This window comes from Marmota monax, unplaced genomic scaffold, assembly GCF_021218885.2.
Source record: "Marmota monax isolate L192 unplaced genomic scaffold, Marmota_monax_Labrador192_F-V1.1 WCK01_AAM20220418_F8-fsc00026, whole genome shotgun sequence".
Taxonomy (NCBI): domain Eukaryota; kingdom Metazoa; phylum Chordata; class Mammalia; order Rodentia; family Sciuridae; genus Marmota; species Marmota monax.
Genome location: NW_026693108.1, coordinates 14,575,758 through 14,600,608, shown reverse-complemented (window position 1 = coordinate 14,600,608; position 24,851 = coordinate 14,575,758). Strand labels below are relative to the sequence as shown.

General features: G+C 35.9%; 1 protein-coding gene across 3 annotated transcripts in view; it reads right to left on the bottom strand.

The window, feature by feature from the left end:
* Nucleotides 1-24,851, bottom strand: part of Uggt2 (UDP-glucose glycoprotein glucosyltransferase 2) — a 166,875-nt gene that overhangs the window by 27,564 nt on the left and 114,460 nt on the right. For 2 of the 3 annotated variants that reach the window (XM_046454787.2, XM_046454788.2), the window contains 6 exons: nt 23,175-23,333; nt 14,115-14,200; nt 10,549-10,633; nt 6,937-7,019; nt 4,470-4,565; nt 2,644-2,728 (listed from right to left, as the gene is read on the bottom strand). In XM_046454787.2, coding sequence (XP_046310743.1) covers nt 2,644-2,728; nt 4,470-4,565; nt 6,937-7,019; nt 10,549-10,633; nt 14,115-14,200; nt 23,175-23,333 — 594 coding nt within the window. The remainder of the gene's footprint in view (nt 1-2,643; nt 2,729-4,469; nt 4,566-6,936; nt 7,020-10,548; nt 10,634-14,114; nt 14,201-23,174; nt 23,334-24,851) is intronic. The other variant, XM_058582781.1, reaches the window with a different exon arrangement.

Below are 24,851 nucleotides of genomic sequence, written 5' to 3'. Positions count from 1 at the left end.
ACTCTAGTAATGTAGTTATCATTATGCAGCAATATGTACTGAGCATAACTGTATGTGCTATATTTTATACGACACAGTTGGTTAACATCAGCATCACCACAAACATGTGAGTGATATGTTGTGCCATGATATTAACAGGCTTTGACATTACTAGGCTATTGGAATTTTTCTGTTCCTATTATAATTTTATGGGACCACCGTCATGTGTATGTTCTGTTGTCTAATGGAAACATTATGAGGCGTATAAGTGCATCTTATTCCCTGTTTAGCCCAGAAGTAGCTAATGAAATACATTATTGGTTCAGTTTAATTCAAGAGGACAAAAACACGGAAGATGGCAAAGCTGTAGTAAAAGGTGGGCTAGGAAATATAAAATTTGCTTTTTCTCCTTTAATTTTTATCCATAATGAGCTGCTGGTTATATGACTGTATTTTTTCAATCTGTTTTTGCAAGAACAATGTAGATTTAAAATAATATAATGTTCAATTAAGTTTTTTTTACTTTGTAAAGACTGATTTTATCTGTGAACTGAAATGTTAAAAATTTTGGCTAGAATATCTGCTGAAAGTCATTGATTTGGTTTCAAAATAAAACATGAGGAGAAATCAGAAAAACTTTTTTCAGCAACTATGCACAAACATTGAACACAAACTATGTGCCAGGCACTGTAGAAATCCCTAAGGATATAGTAGTTAAAACACACACACACACACACACACACACACAAATGATGGCCCTTGAGAAGCTTACATTCAAGAAGTAGCAGGTAAAAAATAAATGAAATTATTTGTTATCTACAGAAGATAATGCTATGGAGAAAAAAAGGGTGGGGTAGGAAAATAAAGTGATTAGGTAAGAAGGAATTAGAGTTCACATAGTGCAATCAAGAAAGGATTATAGCAAAGGAAGTGTAATTTCAGCAAAGGTGTGAAAGAAGAGAAGGGGTGGCTTTCCATAATGGAGGGCATGGATCTAGAGTGCTGGCAACTTCTGCATCTGGCTGCTGGTGACACAGGTGTTTCAACTCAGAATTCAGGAAAGCTGCACACCTGTGGTTTCTGCACCTTTCTATGTACATGTTATATTTCACTAAGAAGTTTCAAAAGACAAATTTCAACAGAAAGAAACAAATTACAGTAGAAAAAAATACTTATTTCAAACAGGATACTACTTTTGGCCATGAAGTGACATAAGTTTTTAAATTCACAATTAGCACTATTTTTTAATGAGTAATATAATTTTCTGCTAAGACAATGTTTAGATTATCTCAGTTTATGTAGTTACCCAGCACCCATGCAGTATTTGGTTAGTAGAATAATACTTTAAATAGAATAACAAAACTATAACTTTTTGTCTATATTTTTCAGTTTTTTTCCCCCCACTTTTCTATTACTAGATAAGCATAGGATGCCCTGTTGGTGGTGGGAGACAGAAAGGCTGTTTTATGTGGTTAAGCACCTGGCCTTTGAGGTCACAATGCTTGGATTCAAATCTTAACTATGTTCCTAGGAAGTTATTTCAGGCCTGTGCTATCAAGGGGAGACACACACACACACACACACACAGGCATGGCCCTTTACTCTGACTCCTAGAAGATAACCCCACCTATGGAATGACTGCCTCATAAGAATGTCTTTCTCTGGGGACCTTAGGCCACACCAGATAGTCTATGCTACCAAAGACCTTGGGTCACAAGACATCACATATCCTCTGCAGGGCCTAGAGCTGAGGTCAGTTAGGCAGGCTGGGTCTACATGGCTGACCCCCAATTAAAAAAATGTCAGAATAGAGTCTAAGTGAGGATCCCTGCTTGGCAATATTCCATGAGCACTGCCACACTATTGCTAGGAGAAGTAAATGCTATATGTGCAACTGCACTGGGAGAGGACAGCAGGGAGATTATGGATTCTACCTTCTGTACCTTTTCCTTTACTGATTTTATGGGTACATTTTTGGGGTAATAAACTGGGTATAACTGCTTTTCTGAGTTGTAAGAGTCCTAGGGAATTATGGAAGGTAAGGGGTAGTCTTAGACTAGGCCAGTCTTGATTTTCTTACCACATGAGATTATTATGAAGAACAACTGAATAATACATAGAGTACCCAGAAACCTGTGAATATGGAGAAACAGTGCACTCTGCAGCACAGTGTGGGGCACAGTAAAGAGTAACAGATGTTGATGGCCTGAGCCTAGAGTGTCCACACTATCTCAGCAATCAATCAACTCTGATAAAGATAGTTCTCAGTACTATAAAACTATTTTCTAGAATACAATTTTCTTTTTTTTCCCCCATTGGTACTATGAATGTTCCTGTCTATCTTTATAAAAATATGACAAAATCCAACTTTCTTAATTGAAAATATTTATATATTTCCTATTTCACATTTTATTTATATATTCATTGTCATGAAAACCAACTAATCATTTGATCTTGACTTGCTTAAACAGACTTTCCTGCTGTCATTTTTGTTTCAACATGGCTTTAATATAAGAATTGCATAAAATTTTTCTTCAGCTAGATAAAAATATATTTTAAAATAGTTATCTGAGTAAATATACATTTCAAAAGGCCCATTCTAAAAAAAGAAAATGTTATATGAATTTAATTTTAGCTATTCTAGAAAAAGAGTAATGTACTTACTTTAAATGTTGGTGAGAGATAATTTTTTAGGAACCAGAATTTCACTGGTGTTTTGGTGTTACGTAAAACAGAAAGCATCATAATTCTGTATAAAAAAAATTAAACTCAATATAAGTTAACTTTAATAGGAGTCCCTCTTACTTTTAAGAAAGCTCTTCAATATTTAAAGGCATGAATCTGTAGTTTTCTATTATGAATTGTGGAGAATCGAACTGAAATATTTCCAAATATTATGCCCGATCAGATATGTGCTGTGTAAGGGTGGAAATCTATGTTTGGCAGAGACAAATCTGCTTTAGTTTCTTCTGACAAATAAGCCAGTCTGAAATGGTGGTATCTAGCCGAGCCACAACCTAACCATGGCTCCGCTGCTGTGATTAGAATCAGGTCTGCAAACCTGGAATGACATGCCTGTCTACACTGGTAAATTCACTGCACAGGCCACCCTCTTGCTATCCTAGATCTTTTTTTCTCCCTCTCCCTTCCTGTCTAATCCCCTCCCATCCTTTTATTGCCCCACCTACCATGTACCCTCCTATAGCAGCTGGAAACCATCTCCCTACCCCACCATCCCGCTGGGGATTGAACCCAAGGGTACTCTACTGCTGAGTTACATCCTCAGACCTTCGGATATTTTATTGAGACAGAATCTCACTAAGTTGCCCAGGCTGGCTTTGAACTTCTGCCTCAGTCTCTTCAGTTAGTAGGACTACAGGTGTACTGCCACTATGTCTCACTGCAGTACTGTCTCTGTGGCTTATCATGAAGATTCATCCAAGTCTGTGAGAGTAAGAAGTTCACAGTGATTCTGACTGGCTTTTCTACCTGCTTCTTTCCCTCTGGTCCTATGATTAAAGTGGTTCCCTACTTTCTTGTGCCCAGTTTCTTCCCTCCCTTTTTATCTATGCCCAACATCCCCCAAAGGGGAATCTTCAGGGATGCCCAGGGAAAATAAAGGCAGGAAACAACAGGGAGGAGAGCGGAGGAGACCTCAGCCCTCATAAGCCTGCAGCCTCCTTGGAGCCTCAGGGTTTCATCTGCTCCTCCCTGCAAGTAGAGTACCTAGGAATCTGTGACTAGGCCTGATCCTCTTGCTTCTATTCTAGACCTTTTAATGGAAGAGGTACAAAAGTACTTTTAAAGATCCATGTTAAAATATCAACACTACAATTCAAACTTTTTTGAGGTATTGGGACCCCTCTACATATACAGTTAAAAAATATCCGCTTGTACTTTGTAAATGTATCCTCTTCTCCCATCTCCCTCCTGTTTTTAAAACAGGAAAATTCACTGTACATATTTTTTCTTCCCTATCACTTGTTACAAATTACATATTTTCTAGCCTTAAAGTGATTATTCCAAATCAAATCAAACTCATGAAGTTTTACTGCATTTTAATAATATACTTACCTCATAACTGTCAACTTAAAATAAAGCAAGGTGCAGAGCAATATACAATTTATTACTATTTGGGTAAAAAATAAAAAAAAAAAGAAAAAAATGCTTGTCTATAGTATATATCTGGCAGGATATAAAAAATACTATTAGTTTTCTGTACAAAATAAAACTAAATATCAAGGAAACAAGAGGTAGAAAATTTTTCCCCTACCTATACATTCCTTTATTCTTTTTTAAATATATATTTTTTAGTTGTAGATGGACATAATACTTTTATTTTTATGTGGTGCTCAGGATGGAACTTAGTGCCTCAATGTGTGAGGCAAGCACTCTACCACTGAGCCACAACCCCTGCCCCATTCCTTTATTCCTAATGGAACTGAGCCATGAATTACTTCTTTAAAACATTAGATAAAAATTGTACCTACCTTAGAAAGCGTTCATACAAATGGCCAGAAGCAACTGAAAAAATGTTTAGAACGTCTTTTTCCTTTTTGTTATCTTTATGCAATCTTCTTGTGAAACTTGAAATAAAAATAGTATAATTAAGTTTAATATATATTTGCAAATTTTACATAACTAAATACTACATTTGGTAAAAATAAATATATGAAGGCTTTTCAAAATAGTTATTATCTTAAAGCAAACACTTATCAGGACAATTATGAGTTCTTTGTATAAACATGGGAAAATATCACTTTAAGTTTTATAAGCTTTTATTTTTATTTATTTATCTGTTTTAATGTTTCTGGTTATAGATGGAACTTTATTTTGTTTATTTAGTTTTATGTGGTGCTGGGAATTGAACCCAGGGCCTCACACATGCTAGGCAAGTGCTCTACCACTGAGCTACAATCCCAGAAAGCTTTTATTTTTATAAATAAATGGAATGCATTATACTGTTTCCATGTTAATAAGGTAGTATCTTTGAATCATTTTGAGTTTCAGAAGTTGTCTTAAAACCAACTCTGCCACAGCCATATTCAGTCTTTTTTTTTTTTTTTTTAGTGTAGATATATAGCATGCCTTTATTTTATTTTTATTGTGGTATTAAGGATGGAACTCTGTGCCTACACATGCTAGGCAAGTGCTCTGCCACTGAGCTACAGCCCCAGCCCCATATCTAGTCTTTTGAAACTTTAAGTGCAGGCTAATAATGAGGGAATGAATAAAACACATAAGTGTAACTATGGTACATCAAGGATTTATGTGGTAATAGAGTAAGTCTATGAGCGCTGCTAACAAGCCTTCCTCACACTAAAATATTATTTAAAATTTTCCTATAATTTGGAGCTCCTCTGATGAGGTATGTTTTTCAGACCACACAAGCTACAAAGATCTACGTATCCTGAGTGCCCTCCATAAAAAACGGAGAGGCTAGGGAGCTGTGTCCACTCAACGGTATACATCCCAGAGCTTAATCAGGGCCAGCTGTCATTTCTACTACTTTTTGGACCCAGACAAGCCATATCTCATTTTTGCATCTACAAAAATGATAGACTCTTACTCAGGGGTATTCATATTGTATATAATTTTTCTTTTTCTTATTTAAAATATCATTTTTACATAAGCACGTTTAGAATAATTAAAATTTGGAAAACTCAACTTATAATCATCCTGGTAGACAGTTTTTCAAGTACAAATTGTTATATCAAAAGTATTTTTCAAATCTTTTTTTTGTTTTTGGTTACTAGGGATAGAACCCAGGGCCCCACACATGCTAGGTAAGCACTCTACCACTGAGCTAGAGCCCCTGCCCTCAAATCTTTTATTATAATCCTCCAAGTAAGAAAATAGTTGATTTATGGGAAAATAACATGGTTTTTCTTACCAAACAAATCACTTAAAGGAAAAGAGAGCTAAACTGGACAAAGTTCAAAATGATGAGGATGCTTTTTTTTTTTTTTTAATGAATTTAACCTTTATTTTATTTATTTATTTTTATGTGGTACTGAGGATTAAACTCAGGGCCTCACCCATGCTAGGCAAGTGCTGTACCACTGAGCCACAACACCAGCCCCATGAGGATGTTTTTGACTGGTATAACAAAATCTATTTAGGTTGCCCAATCTACTTGGCCTGAAGTTTGTATTTCTTAACTTTGATAAATGTTTTATCATCACAATTCAAATTAAGTTCAAATCTCTAAAACATATTTTCAAAGTTCTCTATAGCAGACAACTTTTGATTTTTTTTTTTTACCAGCCTAACATCCATTCTTCTTGTAGTACAATGATTTGGGGCGAACAACTTATCCTCCAATTCTAAGATGTTTAGGTGGGACAGGCTTACCACAGGCTATAGAGATAGGTATGTGCCCCAGGTGTGCTCAGTTAAAGTTATTGTGCTTATTTCAGTTTTGGACTAATAAGTCATCCTTGGAACTTTTGCTGGTATTATTTGGAAAGAGGCTAAGAAATAGTAAAACTAAGATGGAGAAACTTTTCAGACCACATTACCAGAATGACTAAAGCCAGGTCTACTCCTGGATTCTACATGAGCCAATGCTTTCTTCTTTAAATAAACACTGAAACTTATATATTCCACATTATACTCAGTGTTGTAGCTAAGCTGGGCTACTTTCTGTTATTTGAGGAACATACCCAGTTTTCTTGCCTTCATGCAATTGGGTACCTTCACACTATCTCCAACTTTTAAATCCTATTTTTCCTTTAGAACAGATCTTAGCCATACACTATTACAAGAAGTCTTTCCTGAGGTTCCTTCTAATTGGATATATCCTTTTTCTCCTTTGGTTTGTACAACACATATGTTCAACTGTCCCCAGTTTCTCCTTGAGAGGAGTATCTGTGTACTTACATTTTTACCATATGCAGGATTTCCATTTGGTAGACTCTACCAATCTAGTTATATTAGACTATTCATAGTAAATACCTTTTAATGGAGTCCCACATTCCTTTTTTCTCATGGTTATCAATAAGGATATCTTCCTTTATTTTGTCCGGTTTCTTTTGTACCTAGATAACATTGTAAAGAAAAAAATTTAGACTTTGTCAGCCTTAAAGGTTATAATGCTTAGTTAGAAAGTGAATTATATTAGGCAAAGTGGAAATCTAAGAATAGTTGCTGTAAACAGAGCCAGAATCCAGGAGATATCTAAGCAAAAGTTTATAAATTAAGTCTGGTCTTCAACTATCAATTCACTTCTTTTTTTGTTGTTGTTGTTGGTTACTTCTATGACATTAAATACTGTGTTTATACCTGGGTTTGCTCAATTACCAACTGTAGATATTATCTGCTAGATATTTCTGTGCACAAAAATTGAGTCATCATTTACTGTGCTGATGGATTAGCAACTCACTTAGTCTTCCTTCCCTTCTTCATCTAGAAGTTTTGGTAGTTATATCTTTATTCAGTTCTTCTAATGAGCATTTTTGTAACTTTAAACAATATTTATTTATTCATTCTTTCCAGCAACTTAAACAGTTTCTCTTGCATCCTATTTATAAGGATACTAATATTTCTACCCTTTGTCTTCATCTCCAACTTACATTAGTTAAAACCTTTACTTCAGAATTTGCAAATATAGTTAACACATTTGTTTGGCAAACATAACTGTATTCTTTGTATTTTGTTATGGTGACTCTGAGACTTGCAAGTCAGTAAACAGTACTTGGTGCTGATTTTGACAAAGTAAATTCTACTCACTGAATAGTCTGAAAGCTACTAAAATTCTATTTCCTTTGTATAGTTACAATGAGACCACAACTGTGCCACTCATAGGAGACTTGCTGTTTCAAATGAATTCTTCTTTCTTATATTCTACCAAAGGAGAGCATTTTTTCCCCTTGGCATTTTATTTTTTCTTGTGGAGAGAGTTACATACATGTCTCCTTCCCATACCTTTAATACTCCACAGTTTATTACTCTTGCTCTCTGGAATTTTTCAGGAAATTTTTCTTGGGGCTTACAATTAACTTTTTCTTACTAGATGGTATTTTTTTTTGTTGTTTACAGGTTAAGTTTCACCATTTCCTGAACTACCTGTCCTCTTTCTTAGTCTTCATCTTCATTATGAACATCTTCAAGAAGGGATGTGAGGAATAGTTTTTCTAAATCTTTCACTTCAGAAAATAACTTTGTTTCATATTTGATTAAGAAATTGGCTAGATGCATTATCCTAGATTCAAAATAATAATTCTCAAAACATTGAAGGCTTTGTATTGTTGTATTTTATCACTAATTTTGCAAATTCTATGTCTAACACTGTGTATTTATCATAGCGGCCTGCCTTTTCTCCTTAGTAGCTCTTAGGATTTTTGTGAGCCATTTCCACTTTTCCTACTTGGTAATTTGTGGTCTCTTTTGACATGAACATTTATTTTCTCTCTTTATCTATAGGATACTCTCTCCCCTCCATTTTATCTGTTCTTTCTGGAATTCCTCTTAGTGGGCTACTGGTGTTTAGGACTGATCCTTTAAGTTGCTTTTTTTCTGCTCCCTTTTCTGTCTTTTTATTGTAATTCTGTCAGAGGGTTAGGAGATCAAACTGTTACTAGAAAACAACTCAAGGACATAGGTATAGTTAAGCTATAGACTTTCTTTTAAATAATTTTTTTAGTTGTAGATGGATACAGTATCTTATTTTTATGTGGTGCTGAGGCAGCTGGGGTTGTGGCTCAAGTGGTAGAGTGCTCAGGCACTGAGTTCAATCCTCGGCACCACATATCTTTACTTTTATGTGGTGCTGAGGATTGAACCCAGTGCCTCACACTTTTGAAGCAAGCACTCACCTCTGAGCTACAGCCCAAGCCCTGTAGTTGTAGACTATTTTTAACTGGTATTTGTTAACAACTCCCAAATATTTTTAGCCATTTATTGCTTCAAATGCAATAATATTTATTCTTTTCACTATCTCCTGGAATTCCATTTAAACTGATTTGATTCATTCAATAAATACTCATGAAGCATTTTACAAAGCTAAACTGTCTTATCCTAACAGTTCTAATAAGGTAAGTTGTGTTGTAAAAACCCATTTTGTAAATGGGGAAAATGAGACAGAACAGTTTAAGTGATCTCTCCAAGATCAGACAGCTACTGAGTCAAACAGCCAGTATTATATCCACTCCTGCCACCTTGAAGCTTCTCACTGCATTCATTACACCTTTTGTGCTTTCTGCTGTATTTTCCTTTGTTCCTGTTCCTAATGCATTTGGGATACTTGCTATCTACCCTTGAACTTGCTAATTCTCACTCCAGGCATGTGAAGGCCAGCCATTGAATGCTTAATTTTGGTGCTGCATTGTTGGTTTCTACTAAAAAAAAAAAAATGATATGTACTTATTATATTTGCTATTTCCTGGAGTTATTTTCAAACATGGTTTTAATGTCTTTAAAATAAATTAATAAAATAAGCACAGTTGTTTCAGAGTCTGTCAACAAAAAGTTTGGAATCTTCATGTCTGTTTTCTGTTGTTTGTCCTGGTTTTGTGTATTTGCTTATCTTTGGCCATGTGCTGGCCTCTGCACTTGAAAAATTTGATTGCAGTTTAGGCTATTTTAATCTTACTGCAGAGACTTATGGATGTTTCTGCCAGGTGTCTGTACATGCTATCAATCTGGAACTATTTTAGTACCAATTCAAGTTAAGAATTCCCAGGATTATTTTGTTGATACAAACTTGGACTAAAAGATTACATGGGATAATTTACTATATTTTGTCATTACCCTGAAGATAGGACCAGATGATCATAGCAGGAGGTCTTCTAAAAAAATCACCTGCTTTATCTGGGTCCCAGGTTTTAATTTCTGTTCCTGTAACCTAGCAAATCAAAACAACAATTCAAATGTGACAAAACAAATGTTCCCAGGGAACAGCAGCTTTCTTGGGCCAAGAGAAGCTTCGGTGCTTGCTTAATTTTCTAGGTTTTTCAATTTCCCTTTAATTTTATTTCCTTACTATCCTTATTATTTCATTATTGTCAGATCCTGAAGTGCTTTTAAGATTTAAACATTTATCCAATATTTTTAGTAGCCTTAAGTAGAAAGTTTGGTTTGTTTAAAAGAACTATACCAGCCAATATTGAAAACTCCCCTTGTAATAGTAGACAATAAATGAAAAGACAAAAATAAACATTTTTTAAAAAGTAAAGAAAAAATTCTTTTTCTCTTTAAGGAAAGAAACATCACTTTTTCATTTTAGTACTAATTTTTCAACCTGTGTTCTTGAGCTAATCTTTATAATATAATCTGTAACATTGTCTGGCTACAAATAAGGCAAATACAATAATATAGCAAGACTAAAGAACAAAAACAAAAACAAACAAAAAAAAACAAGAGAAAGTTTTTCCTTCTTTCTATAAGCTCTGTTTTCCCTTTATGACATTAACCTTCCTTTTACTTTAAGAGTTTCAATACAACATTTGAGGCAGTATTATAAAATTCTTTATAGACTAAAAATGAAGGAAAAATAGATTCCTGTTAATATTAAAAATAAATCCTAAAGAAAAAAGAAAAAAGCCTATAAAAAGCTTCAGCCTCACACACCTGTACTTCCAGTATCTTGCTCTTGAAACTATTTAATACAACAATGACATCTCCAATGTCTGGCTGAGAGTCAGTTCCTCTATGCCTAAAATCAGAAAAACACAGATGTTTGTAATTCAAGAGTACACATACAATTATGATGACACAAATAACAATTCATTTCGCTATAAATGTGTGTGGTATTACTTGTGTAACTATCATTTTTTGTTTCTATATTCAGTTAAGATATACATTATATTTAAGAAATCATCCAGTAATGTTTAATATAAATTTAAATTACACAAAAATAGCTGATTAAATGCAATACTGAGTATCACTTGGAAAGTTTAAACTACTGCTTTCCTTGCTGGTGTATATCAAGGATATGACAATATTAAAATCTTTCAAATCTGATATGTCACAATGATAATTAAAATGTGAAACATTTTCTAGACTTAAAAGTTTTCTTATATATTAAATAAATTCTCCATTGTCACTTTTTAAATATCCAATAAACATTTTCAAATAACAAAATTGAAGGGTATTGTAAAACACACAAGACTGAAAATGTATCTAATTTTATGGTTTTGATATGAGGTGTCCCCCCAAAACTCCTGTTAATGCAGGAATATTCAGAGGCAAAATAGATTATGAGAGCTATAATCTAATGAGTCCACCCTGGTTTGAGTGAGCTGACTAGGTAACTGAAGGCAGGTGGGTTGTAGCTAGAAGGACTGCTTTTTGCTGAGGCTCCTTCCCCATGAGTTGAACAGTTTTCCTAGGCTGGGTCTTTCCCTCATGATGTGCTGCCTCATCTCGGGCCCAGAAGAATGAGGTCACCCATCTATGGACTGAGACCTCTGAAGCCTTGATCCCCAAATAAACATTTTCTCCTCTAAGCAGTTCTTGTCAGGTATTTGGTCAGTGATGCAAAGGTTCACAAAACAGATGTCCATTTATATTACCTTATTGTTTTTATATTACATATAATACAGATCATTCTTTTAATTTTCAAACTTGCTTAACAACTGAGTATGAAGTTGTGCTTAATTACTTTTGGTATTTTTACTATGTACTGAAACATTCTATTGTAGAAACTATTTATGATTTGATTACATTTTCCCACTCTACCAGGTGGCAGACTTAGTAGTGATGATCAGTGACACCACAAATGTTTCTGGAAAGAATTTATTTGTGGAAATGTTGTGTCTATTAAATAAGGCAGGAAACTTCCTTATACTGCAGGAGTCAGAAAGTTGAACACTTTTTTGGTGGTTGTTTATAGACTCTTTTGTACTATGGTTCTGGTTGATAATTAGATTCTGCTAACAGATAGCATCTGGACCATAGAAGTGAGTGGGGCTATATGCTAATTCTTGGCTAGTTTCTTTTGGCAAGTACAGTCAGGATACATGAGGTTTTCTACATCAGTATTCTAGAATCAAGTGCATAGCTTTCTGGTCATGGACAGACAGCTAAGAGCAGTTTTTTGCTTTTTCACTTTTAGAATCTTAAGAGAGGTACAGCTCTCCCTCCTTGGTCACTTCCTCAGTTCTGTACTATCGAAGGCTCCTGGGAGCCATCCCTCCTGGATCTTACTCCTTTTCAATTTTTCCTAACACAATGTAAAAGCAACCAGTTCCTTTTGCTAAATTCTTTGATAATATATGAAGTAGGCCATCTGTTATGGTTTGAATGCTTGCCCCTCTACAACTCATGTTCAAACTTAATTGCCATTGTAACAGATTATTAAAGAATAAGACCCTTAGAGCAAATTATATTCCATGTTTTTGTTATTATGTCAAAAACTATCCTAATGTTATATGCAACTAAAAAAATATTAAAAAAAGAAAGAAACCAAGACCTATTCTTAAAATCTACTCTAAGATTTTCAAGAATATAATATGTTGTTATTAACTACAGCCATCATGATGTACAATAGAGCTCTTGTTTACTTTTCCTAAATGATCAGATAAACCAATACCTTCCCAACTCCATCCTCATCCCTGTTGGTCACAGTCACTCTACATTTGGCTTCTATAATTTTAACCCTTTTTAAAAAATGTTTTTTAGTTGTAGATGGACATTTATTTTTATGTGATGCTGAGGCTTGAACCCAGTACCTCACCCATGTTAGGCAAGTGCTTTACCACTGAGTTACAGCCACAGTCCTAATTTTAACCTTTTTAGGGCCACATATAAAGTGAGATCATGCAGTATATGGCTTTCTGTGTATGGTTTATTTCACTTAACAATTTCCTCCAAGTTCATCCATAATGCCCAAAATGGCAGAATTTGCAAGGTTTTGTTCCTTTAGTGGTGTTATAATTCCCTGGCTGTTGATGATCCTTGTGGCTCTAGGTTGGTGTCTGTGCATTTGAGGAAGTAAGGACTTATTTCAATCTTCGCAAACTGGCTTTGTCTGAGAGAGTCCTTTGCTAGTCAGCCTATGCAGAGATTGTGTGTAGCCCGAGTAGTACGGTCTACTGTAGGGAGAACATGGAACCTGAATCTTCAGGAAATGGCCTTAAATGCCTTGGTTCACAAGAGGTGACATGGTGCTGGTTAGGGCTAGTAAGTGGGTCTACAGGACAGGCCTGGCACCTGAGTCCACTAGGATGGTCTTAGAGCCACAGTATATGGGATGATCCTTAAAGTTTGAGTCCACATGGGCTGCTTAGAAACTTGAGTCCACAGGGGTCAATAGTTGGTGGGAGCCAGCCACACACTGGGGTTTAGTGGGGCAGGGCTAGATCCTAGGTTCACTAGAGCCTAGGTCATGGGGTCCAGCCAGATGTCGGAACAGGTGTAAAGCCTGGAACCATGAGGAGCATAAGGAGCTATGGGAGCTGCCCAGACTCTGGGTTCATCTAGAACCTGGAGCTGGGACAGCAGAGACTGGGCTGGACTTGTGCTAGGACCTGGGAGTATCCGAGGGCTGGGTGTAGTTGGAGCTCTGAACTCTAGGGGCTAGTCTGGCCCTAAGATTGACCTGAACACTCTGGGAGCTGGCCTAGTGTGCTGGGGTAGGCTTAATAGTGGAGTAGACCTGGAAACTTAATATACCAGGCAGGTCTAAAACCTGGAGTTACAGAATCTTGCTTGAAACCAGGTCCTGGAGGATCAGCTTGTGGGTACTGGCTGGAGTCTAGGACTATAATGGCTTTGAGGCCTGACTAGTGCTGGGTGTTACTAGAGTGGGCCAGGGTTTTGGATCCAGGACAAATTTCAGTGTTCACTTTCTTCTCTCTGGGCTGGGTTCGCAGGAGTTGTGGGAAGATGCTAAAGATAGACAATACTGGTCTTCCTATCCTATTCAATACATGTTTCCTTATTTCTGTGCTACAAACAGGTGTTGTATATCTTACTCGATTTCTTTAATTATTATGAAGGGATTTTTTGTATGTGGATAGTTGTTCAAATTCTTACGGGATAGACAAGTCCTGAAAAATCGTATTCTGTCACCTTGCTGATATTTGGACTTAGGCCAGTATTAACATGTTAATCGCTGTTTTGGTGATACTGGTTATGTTGCACTAAATAATTATTGACATACAAGATAATTTAAAGAGGGTCACATAACTCACCCAACTATTTGATAAATATCTTCTGATTTTCCTTGGCGTAATTTCAGCATCCAAGCACCTGGGTTTGCTTTTAATTGAAAATAGCCCTTTTAAGATGAGAAAAAAAAATCACTGTCTTACATAATTAAGCACATCCCACATCCAATTATCCAAAAGGGCTATAAATAAATTATTCAAGAATGTATTTATTAAATGTGGAAAAAAATTCTACAAATAAATACTAAGAAAGGAGATTTTACAATAACCTTTAAAAGCATGTTCTGGGGAGGGAGCAAGACAGCAGATTAAAGTGAGGTAGCCTTTCTCCTAACTTAGCTACCCAGAACTCAAGCAGCAGGAATACTGCTTCTTCCTGACGCTTAGAGCGAAAAATCTTGAGACTGGAGGGGCAGTTTGCCCTAGCCAAACCAGACTGTTCAACTGATTACATGGATCTTTAAAAAAAAAAGTGCCCTGAGTTTAGTAATCGTCCACAGAGAGCAGATCCAGGAGCCATTTTGGGATGACAGCACTGCTGGGACTACAGCACCACAGTCCAACGGAAACTGGAAACCCGGATCCATGAGTTCACGGCTAGATCCACATAAATCTATCTGAGCCTAGCAAAATATAACTGAACCTAACAAACGTGTGGAAAATCAGAAACAGAGTATTTCACTTGGGAAACACAAGTTGGAGAGGTTAGAGAGAACCTGGCCCTCCCCTGACTCTGAGAGTCCTGCGGCTCAGAGGGGCTAACAAGGCTACAGAGGATCAGAAGTTGGAAAGCTGGGTGTGAGGGCACCTGGCTCTCAATTTGCCTGGCTGACAGTCCTAGCACCTACCAATACCCAGGACCCACCCAGGCTGGCACCTGCTGGGTCCCAGATTCAGCCTACCCCCCAGCACCCTCCCTAGCCCAGCACCCACTGGGTTCTGGCACTAACCAGCCTAGTCCTTGGGGCACTCCCCAATCCAGCACCTGTCAGGTCCAGAACTCAGCCAGCACCCACCCAGTGTGGCACCCCACTTGGTCCTTAGCACTTGCCCTTCCCCAGATCACACCCAGTCCAGCATCCACTGGGTCCCTGGGTCCTGGGTGCCCTCCAAGTCTGGCAACAGTCTGGCACACATGGGGGCTTCCCCAGCTCCCCCTGGTCTCCTACTCTGCCCATTGAGCCCACAGCTTTGCCACTGGCCCATTTTACCACCAGGCCTACCTGGCCCAGCCCATAGATTCGCCACTGGCCCACAGAACCCATGGCCCAGCCCTAATCCTCCTGGCCCAGGCCAGCTAGGCCAGCCAGACATAACCAGAAGCTTTGTTCACCATTCAGGGGCAGCCCAGCCTGGCTGGCCAATCACTTTGCAACCAGACCCACCTGACCCAGCCACCCACTTCACCACCCAGCCTGCCAATCTGGGCACCTGGCAAACCACTACACTGCCTGGCCTAGCCACTGCTTTTCCACCAGGCCTTAGCCCAGCTTGCCCAACAGGCCACTTCACTGCCAGGCCCACCTGCCCCAGCCAGTGGCTCTGCCACCTGGTGTGCAGCCCAGCCAACCCACAGCAATCTTCCAAGAAGGGAAGTTGGGAAGACTTAAACCTGAACCTTCAGTTCAGTGAGCAACACAATACACAGGATTTGCAGCCCACAGTCCATTCTCCCTTGCTCAGTTCACACATTAAGACTGAAAAAAAAAATATGGGTACATACAGTCAACACATATTCTGACTATTTTATCCTTCATAGTAGAAACAATTCCTTAATTTCTTAACTTTTCACCAAGATTTTTAACTTTTTTTTTATTATTGGTTTGCTTTTTGTTTTTGGTTTTCTGTATTTGTATTTCTATATTTGGTTTTTGTTTTATTTGTGTACTGATTGATTCAAGAACATCTATACATATTTCTTTTCTAGCCTTTTTTTTTGAAGGTGTTATTTTCCCATGCTCTGTTTTTTGAGGGTCAGGGTTTTTGATTAGTATATTTTGGTTTTGTAAAGTCTTTGCCACTACTCTCTCTTGTCTCCCTCACTTTTTTCTATTGCTGATAGCCAAATTCCATTCTTTCCTCCTCTATATTCTTACTTCTACTTTTTAGAAAAATTATTTATTCTAATTTGTTATACAAGATGGTAGAATGCAATTCGTATCATATTACACATATAGAGCACAATTTTTCAAGTCTCTGATTGTACACAAAGTATTTTCACACCATTCGTGTTTTCGTACATGTACTTAGGATAATGATGTCTAACTCATTCTACCATCATTTCTACCCCTTTGCCCCCTCCCCCCTTTGCCCTATGTAAAGTTCCTCCATTCCTCCCATGCTCCCCCATTCCCATTGCCATTATGAGTCAGCATCCTCATTAAAAAAAATATTTGGCACTTGGTTTTTTGGGATTGGCTTACTTTATTTATCTAGCATTATATTCTCCAACGCCATCTATTTATCTACAAATGTTATGATTTTATTCTCTCTTAATGCTGAGTAATGTTCCATTGTGTGTGTGTGTGTGTGTGTATACACACACACCAAAGTTTCCCTATCCATTCATCTACTAGAGGGCATCTAGATTGGTTCCACAATTTAGCTACTATGAATTGTGCTGCTATAAACATTGATGTGGCTGTGTCCCTATAGTATGTTGTTTTTAAGTCCTTTGGGTATAAACTGAGGAGTGGGATAGCTGGGTCAAATGGTGGTTCCATTCCAAGTTTTCCAAGGAATCTCCATACTGGCTGCACCAATTTGCAGTCCCATCAGCAATGTATGAGTGTGCCTTTCCCCCTCATCCTTGCCAACATTTATTGTTGTCTTCTTGATAGCTGCCATTCTGACTTGAGATGAAATCTTAAGAGTAGTTTTGATTTGCATTTCTCTAATTGCTAGAGATGTTGAACATTTTTTCATATGTTTGTTGACTGATTACATATCTTCTTCTTAGAAGTGTCCATTCAGTTCCTTGGCCCATTTATTGACTGGGTTATTTTGTTTTTTTTGGTGTTAAGGTTTTTGAGTACTTTATATAACCTAAAGAATAGTGCTCTATCTGATGTTCTTGTGGTAAAGATTTGCTCCCATTCTGTAGGCTCTCTGTTCACCTCACTGATTGTTTCTTTTGCTGAGAAGAAGCTTTTTAGTTTGAATCCATCCCATTTATTGATTCTTGGTTTTAATTCTTGTGCTATAGGAGTCTAATAAGACTCCAATAGGAAGTTGGAGCCTAATCCGACACGAGGAGATTTGGGCCTTTTTCTTCTATTAGACGCATGGTGTAATTCCTAGGGCTTTGATCCACTTTGCTTACTTCTACTTTTTATTTCCCTTCCTGTTTAATAACAAATCCTAAGTTACTGCTGCATCTGCCCTATTCACCCTTTGAAAGTGCAAACACTTTTCTACCACCCTCTCTTCTTTCCTCATACTCAACATCTCTTAATATTAATTGATGTATACAATGTCTGCCCCTGCCACCAAAGGCACACAATAACTAATACAGTAGAAGTCATAGATAACACCTATTGTTTGATCTTATGCCACATCTAATTCATGATTATTTACTGTTTTTATTGATGGATTGCTGATCCTACTATTTATACGTATTGTATCAATTAACACTGTAGATATCAAAATAGGAACTAAGTACCTGGTCTACTGCTATATATTGTTTGCATAGATTGTTGCTATCACTGGGCTCTTCCCAAATTTGTGAGGTACTAGTAACATAAACACTATAAAACTCATAAGGTAGAAACTCTACAGCTTTAGATCCATCTAGATAGATGGGTAGACAAACAGAAAAAGCAAGGGAACAAACTGTCCCAAACAACACAGAATACCTCAACAACAGATTCCAAAGACATCACAGCAGAGGAAATGTGAGAGATAGTATTCAGAAAGTTCACAGTTAAACTGATTGATGAGATAAAAGATAACGTAAGAAATGAAATTTTTGAGTAAATTCAAGAAGTGAAAGATTGCTTCAGTAAGAAGATAGGGGATTGAAGTTGTGGCTCAGAGGTACAGTGCTTGCCTAGCACGTGCAAGGTGCTGGGTTTGATCTCAGCACCACATAAAAATAAAAACAAATAAAAGTATTGTGTCCAACTACAACTAAAAATATATATATAAAAAAATAAGAAGATAGGAATCCTGAAGAATAGGTTGGAAATCTTTAAAATAAAAGAATCAATTAACTAATTTAAAAATTCATCGGAAAGTTATCACCAACAAATTAGACCACCTAAAAGACAGAGTTTCAGGCAATGAAGATAAAAATAATCTTGAAAATGAAGCTGATCACAGAGAAAAGATGTTAAGAGACCAAGAATAGAAATTCCAAGAAATATGATATGACATGAAAATACCACACTTAAGATTTATCAGGAAAGATGAAATTTCAGAGATACAAACCAAAGGAATACAAAATATTTTCAATGAAATTACATCTGAAAATTTCCCAAACCTTAAGAATTAAATGGAAAATTAAATACAAGAGGCATACGGGACCCCAAATATACAAAATACAACAGAACCACACCAAGGCACATTATTATGAAAATGTCTAACCATACAGCTAGAATTTTAAAGTTTGCCTCAGAAAAACGACAGGTTGCATTTAAAGGAAAACAAATCTGGATCTGAGCTGATTTCTCAGACCCTGAAAGATAGGAGGTCTTGGAATATATACCCAGCACTGAAAAAAAAAAAAAAAATGGATCCCAAACAAGAATACTATACCCAGCAAAATTAAGCTTCAGAATTGATGATGAAAAAAAACTTTTCGCGATAAATGAAAGTTAAAAGAATTTACAACTACAACGCCTGTAACATAAAACATACTCAATAAAATATTTCATGAAGAAGAAATGAAAAATAAAAGTGAAAACAAGAAAGGGAGAAACTAAACTGGAAGAATGGTCAATCAAAGGAGAAATTAATTCAAATTAAAAATAAAAAATAACTCAAGCAGACAGACAATAAAAATTTATCTCTCAATAATACCACTGAAAGAAAGAGCCTAAACTTATTCACCAAAAGACAGAGACTGGCAGACTAGATTAAAAAACAAGAACCAACAATATGCTATCTTCAAGAAGCTAACTCATAGAAAAAGACATCCACACACTGAAGGTAAAAGGTTGAAAGAAACATATCCTTCATATGGAGTGTGTACACAAAGAGGGGTTTCTATCCTCATATCAGATAAGGTGGACTTCAAGCCAAAGTTTATTAAATTGACAAAAGGCATTTCATACTGCTTAAGGCAATTATACATCAAAAAGACATAGTAATAATAAATATTTATGTCCCAAACAATGGAGCATCTACATACAAACAAACCCTTCTCAATTTCAAGAATCAACTAGACTGCAACAAAATAATTCTGCGTGACTTTACCATGCCTCTCTCATCACTGGAAAGATCCTCCAAACAAAAACTAAATAAAAAAAGCTATAGAACTAAATAAACTAAAAAACACATAATAATTTAAATTTAATAGACCTATATAGACTATTTCATCCAATGACCAAATACACTTTCTTCTCAGAAGCACATGGATTCTTCTCTAAAATATATCATATTTTAGGCCATAAAGCAACTCTTGGCAAATACAAAAAAAAAAAGGTAATACCTTATATTTTATCAGATCATAATGGAATGAAATTAGAAATCAATGATAAAATAAAAAACTACAAGCTACTCTGACACCTAGAGACTAAATAATATGCTATTGAATGACCAATGGTTAGCTTAAGAAATCAGGGATGAAATAAAAAAAAGCACTGAGAGGTAAATGAGAATAGCAATACAACATATCAAAATCTCTGAGACACTATGCAGGTGGTTCTAAGAGGAAAGTTTATTGCATTGAGCTCATTCATTAAAAAAAATAGAAAGTAATCAAATAATAACTTAACATTACATCTCAAAGCCTTAGAAAAGAAGACCAAATCAACAACAAAAGCAGTATATGACAGGAAATAATTAAAATCAGAGCTGAAATCAAAGAAATTGAAACAAAAAATTAATGAAAAACTTTGGTTCTTTGAAAAAATAAAATCAACAAACCACACTTACAAAAAGAAAAAGAAAAAAATACAAAATTACTAAAATTCACAATGGAAAAAAATCATGATGGATGCCACTGAAAATCTATACCCCAACAAAACAGAAAATAATGAAGACATCAACAAATTCTAGAGACGTACAATCTATCCAAATTGAATCAGGAGGACATAGAAAATTTAGACAGATTAATTTCAAGCAATGAAGTTGAACTTACCATGAAAAGCCTACCAAGAAAGAAAAGCTCAGGACCAGACAGATTCTCAGCCAAGTTCTATGAGACCTTCAAAGAAGAACTTACACCAATACTCCTCAAAATTTTCCATGAAAAAGGAGAGAACCCTTTCAAACTCATTCTATGAAGCTAGTGTCACCTTGATGCCAAAATCAAAGACACATTAAGGAAGAAATTTCAGACCAATATCCGTGATGAAAACAGATGTAAAAATTCTTAATACTGGCAAATCACATTACAAAAACATATTAAAAAGATAGTGCACCGTGATCTAGTGGGGTTCATCCCAGGGATGCAAACTTGGCTTGACATACAGATATCAATAAACATTCAACACATCAACAGAGTTAAAGACAAGAATCATAATTATTTCAACAGATGCAGAAAAAGCTATTTGACAAAGATACAGCACTCCTTCATGTTCAAAACACTAGAAAAACTAGGAATAGTAGGAACATACCTTAACATTGTGAAAGTTATATACATATGCTAAACCTAGGGCCAAAATAATTGTAAATGGAGAAAAATCAAACAAGACAGTGATACCCTTTTTCACCACTTTGATTCAACATAGTCCTTGAAACACTAGCCAGAGCAATTAGGCAAAAGACAGAAATTAAAGGGATGAGAATAGGAAAAGAACGGCTCAAAGTATCCATATTTGCCAATGGCACGATTCTATATTTAGAAGACCCAAAAAACTCCACCAGAAGCTTCTAGAACTCATCAACAAATTCAGCAGTGTACCAGGATATAAAATTAACACAATTGCATTCTTGTACACCAATGATGAATCAGCTGAAAGAGAAATTAGGAAAACTATCCCATTTACAATAGCCTCAACAAGACAAAAGAAAAACTTGGGAATCAATCTAACAAAAGAGGTGAAAGACCTCTACAGTGAAAACTACAGAACACTAAAGAAAGAAATTGAAGAAGACCTCAAAAGATGAAAAGTTCTCCCATGTTCTTGGATATAGAAATAATATTGTGAAATGGCCATACTACCAAAAGTGCTATACAAATTTAATGCAATCCTATTAAAATGCCAAGATTTTCTTCATAGGAATAGAAAAAGCACTCATGAATTTCATTTGGAGAAATAAGAGGCCCAGAAGAGCCAAAGCAATCCTTAGGAATAAAAGTGAAACAGGAGGCATCATTATTCCAGATATTAAATTATACTACAGGACTACAGTAACAAAACCAGCATGGTTTTGGCACAGAAACAGGTATGAAGACCAATGCAACCAAACAGAAGACAGGTGAACCCACATACATATAGTTATCTCACACTAGACAAAGGCATCATAAATATACATTGGAGAAGAGAGCCTCTTCAACAAATTGTGCTGGGAAAACTAGAAATCCATATGTAGTAGAATGAAATTGAACCCCTCTCACTCTGCACAAAAATCAACTCCAAGTGGATAAAGGACCTACGCATTAGAACAGAAACCCTGAGCCTACTAGAAGAAATTGTAGGCCCAAATCTCTATCCTGTCAGCTTAGGAACCAACTTCTTCAACAAGATGACTAAAGTGCAAGAAGGAAATTCAAGAATCAATAGATGGAATAGTATCAAAATAAAAAGCTTCTTCACAGCAAACAAAACAATGAAGAACATGAAAAGAAAACCTTTTCCACTTGTCCCTCAGATCACTAATCTCCAGGACACAAAGAACTTAAGATACTTCACACACAAAAAAATAACCCAACGATAAATGGGTAAAGGAACTGAACAGGCACTTCACAGAAGAAATAAGAATGGCCAACAAATATATGAAAAAATACTCAACATCTCTAGCAATTAGAGAAATGCAAATTAAAACTATAGTGAGATTTCATCTCACTCCAATTAGAATGGCAATTATTAAGAATTCAGGTAACAATAAATGTTGGCAAGGATGTAAGGAAAAAGGTTCACTCATATGTTACTATTGGGAATGCAAACTTGTTGAACCACTATGGAAAGGAGCATGGAGATTCCTCAGAAAACTTGGATAGAACCACCATTTGACCCAGTTATCCCACTCCTCGGTATATTCCCAAAGGATTTAACATCGACATACTACAGTGACACAGCCACATCAATGTTTACAGTAGCTCAATTCATAATAGAATCAATGGAACCAATCAAGGTGCTCTTCTACAGATGAATGGATTAAGAAAATACAGTATGTATATACAATGGAATATTACTCATCCTTGAAGAACGGAAATTACGGCATTGGCTGGTGAATTGATGGAACCAGATATTATCATGCTAAATGAAGTCAATCCAAAAAAACAAAGGCCAAATGTTTTGATACGTGGATGCTGACACAGTATGCGGGGAGGAGATAAGAATAGAAGTTCACTGGATCAAACAAAGGGAAATGAAGGGAAGGGAGGAGAGATTTCGGGAATAGGAAAAATAGTACAATGAATCAGACATAACTTTCCAATGTACATATATAAATACACAATCAGTGCAACTTTACATCACATACAACCACAAAAATGGAATCCTAATAAGTTATACTCCACGTGTATTTCAAAATACAGTCTACTGTCATGTATATCTAAAAAGAACAAAAAAAAGAAGCCTATTCTAAAAGTATGATTTTTTTCCTTTTTAGTTAATTATCTTATTCAAGCTCACCTAGCACGTGTGAGGCCCTGGGTTTAGTCTCCTAGTTTCACCTTGCTAGTAGGAATACTTGGGAGAATTTCACCAAAACATTCAGTTAAATATCATCAATTTAGCTATTTAGGATACTTACAAGATTGGCCATCACTATTGTATCAACCACAACAGGTTTATTTTTTGTGCCCAGTGTAAACTGCAGACCCCGAGGAGGTTGTTCGGTTGTTGCATCAAAACAATGTCCTTCAAGTAGTAGATATTCCAGTTCATATTCTGCTGTAACAGCTCCCTCAATCTGTGAAGGGAGCATATCATTGTTTTTGGTATTAGCAATCCTAATACAAATTTAATAATTTAATAATGTGTTTGTTTTAATATTAGCCAATGTATTTCAGTAGGTCAATTAAGTTTGCATTTTCTACATGAGTAAACTGCTTAGCTAAATCAATTTCTTCAAGACAAAAACTCATGGTGAATACTTTTTTCTAGTATATTGGATTTCCTCAATCTAATGACATATGCAGCAATATCACCAAGTAGAAGAGATGCTGGGCATCTATAACTTGTAGTCAAAGGATCTTTTAAAATTAGATTTAGATGGGATAGTTTTTAAAGAAAAATATTCACTTTGCTGTTGCTCTGGGGCACTCATTTCAAATTGGGCAAAAAGCCAATATAACATCTCTTGGGTTTCTTATAATTTTTTCCCTCAGTACTGGCGACTGAACCCAGGGTGTCTGACCCAAGTTAAATCCCCATAAGAAACACGTTATTTCTCTTTTTGACATGGGATATAAGATGCCCACGCTGGCCTTGAATTTGCCATTCTTCTGCCTCACTCTCCCAGGTAGCTGGAATGATAGGTGTATATTAACACACCTGGCAGTTTTAATGAAAAAAAAGTTAAGATTACTCTTCCAATTTTGAAAGTAAAACAGTGGCAAAATAGAAAGTACCTACAGACTAAATATTTGTGTACGCATAAACACATTGATTTTTCTTTTTTCCATAATTTATTTCCCAAGAAAGTGCCACTTGCATTTTCATTAAACATGGGTTTCTCAGAATGTGTCCCTGTCCTCCATAAAAATCTTATTTTTGAGACAGGATCTTACTATATTGCTCAGGATAGCCATGAACGCAGTTTTCTTGCCTCCACCTCCCAAGGACCTGAGACTACAGGTGTGACCTACCATGCTCAGCCTTCACAAACATCTTTTTATATGGCTGTACATTCCAACTGTTTCCAGATTTTTTTTTTTGTATTACAAATATTATAATGGTTCAGGGATAAAGTTTTTCTCTAGTTCATATAAACATAACCAAATATGAAAATAAATCAATGGTAATTTTGACATTTTGGGAATTGTTACAATAATAAATGATATTATTAGTGTGATTTTATTTTAACATGAGGTTTTTGCATTATTTTTAGTCTATTTAGGATGGAATATTTAGAAATACTCTATGTTGTATAGATGTTTTTCCTTGAATTATCTCCCGCAATAGAGTATTTATGCATCACATTTAAGCCTGTCATAATTTTACTGATTTAATAACTTCTTTGAAAACAATATTTGTTTCAAAACTTTAGATTTTAAAAGTTTTTAATTATTACTATTCTATTGACAAACTTCATATACTTAAACTGTATCCAGAATCCTTATGGCAATTTGCTTGAATGGAAATATTTCCATGGGAAAGACTTAGCATAAGAAAATGTTATTTAAGAAAGAGATTGTAGAGATAATCTAGTTCAACTCTCTCATTATAGATAAGGAATCAGTTAACCAGTTTGACTAATTCTTTTTCA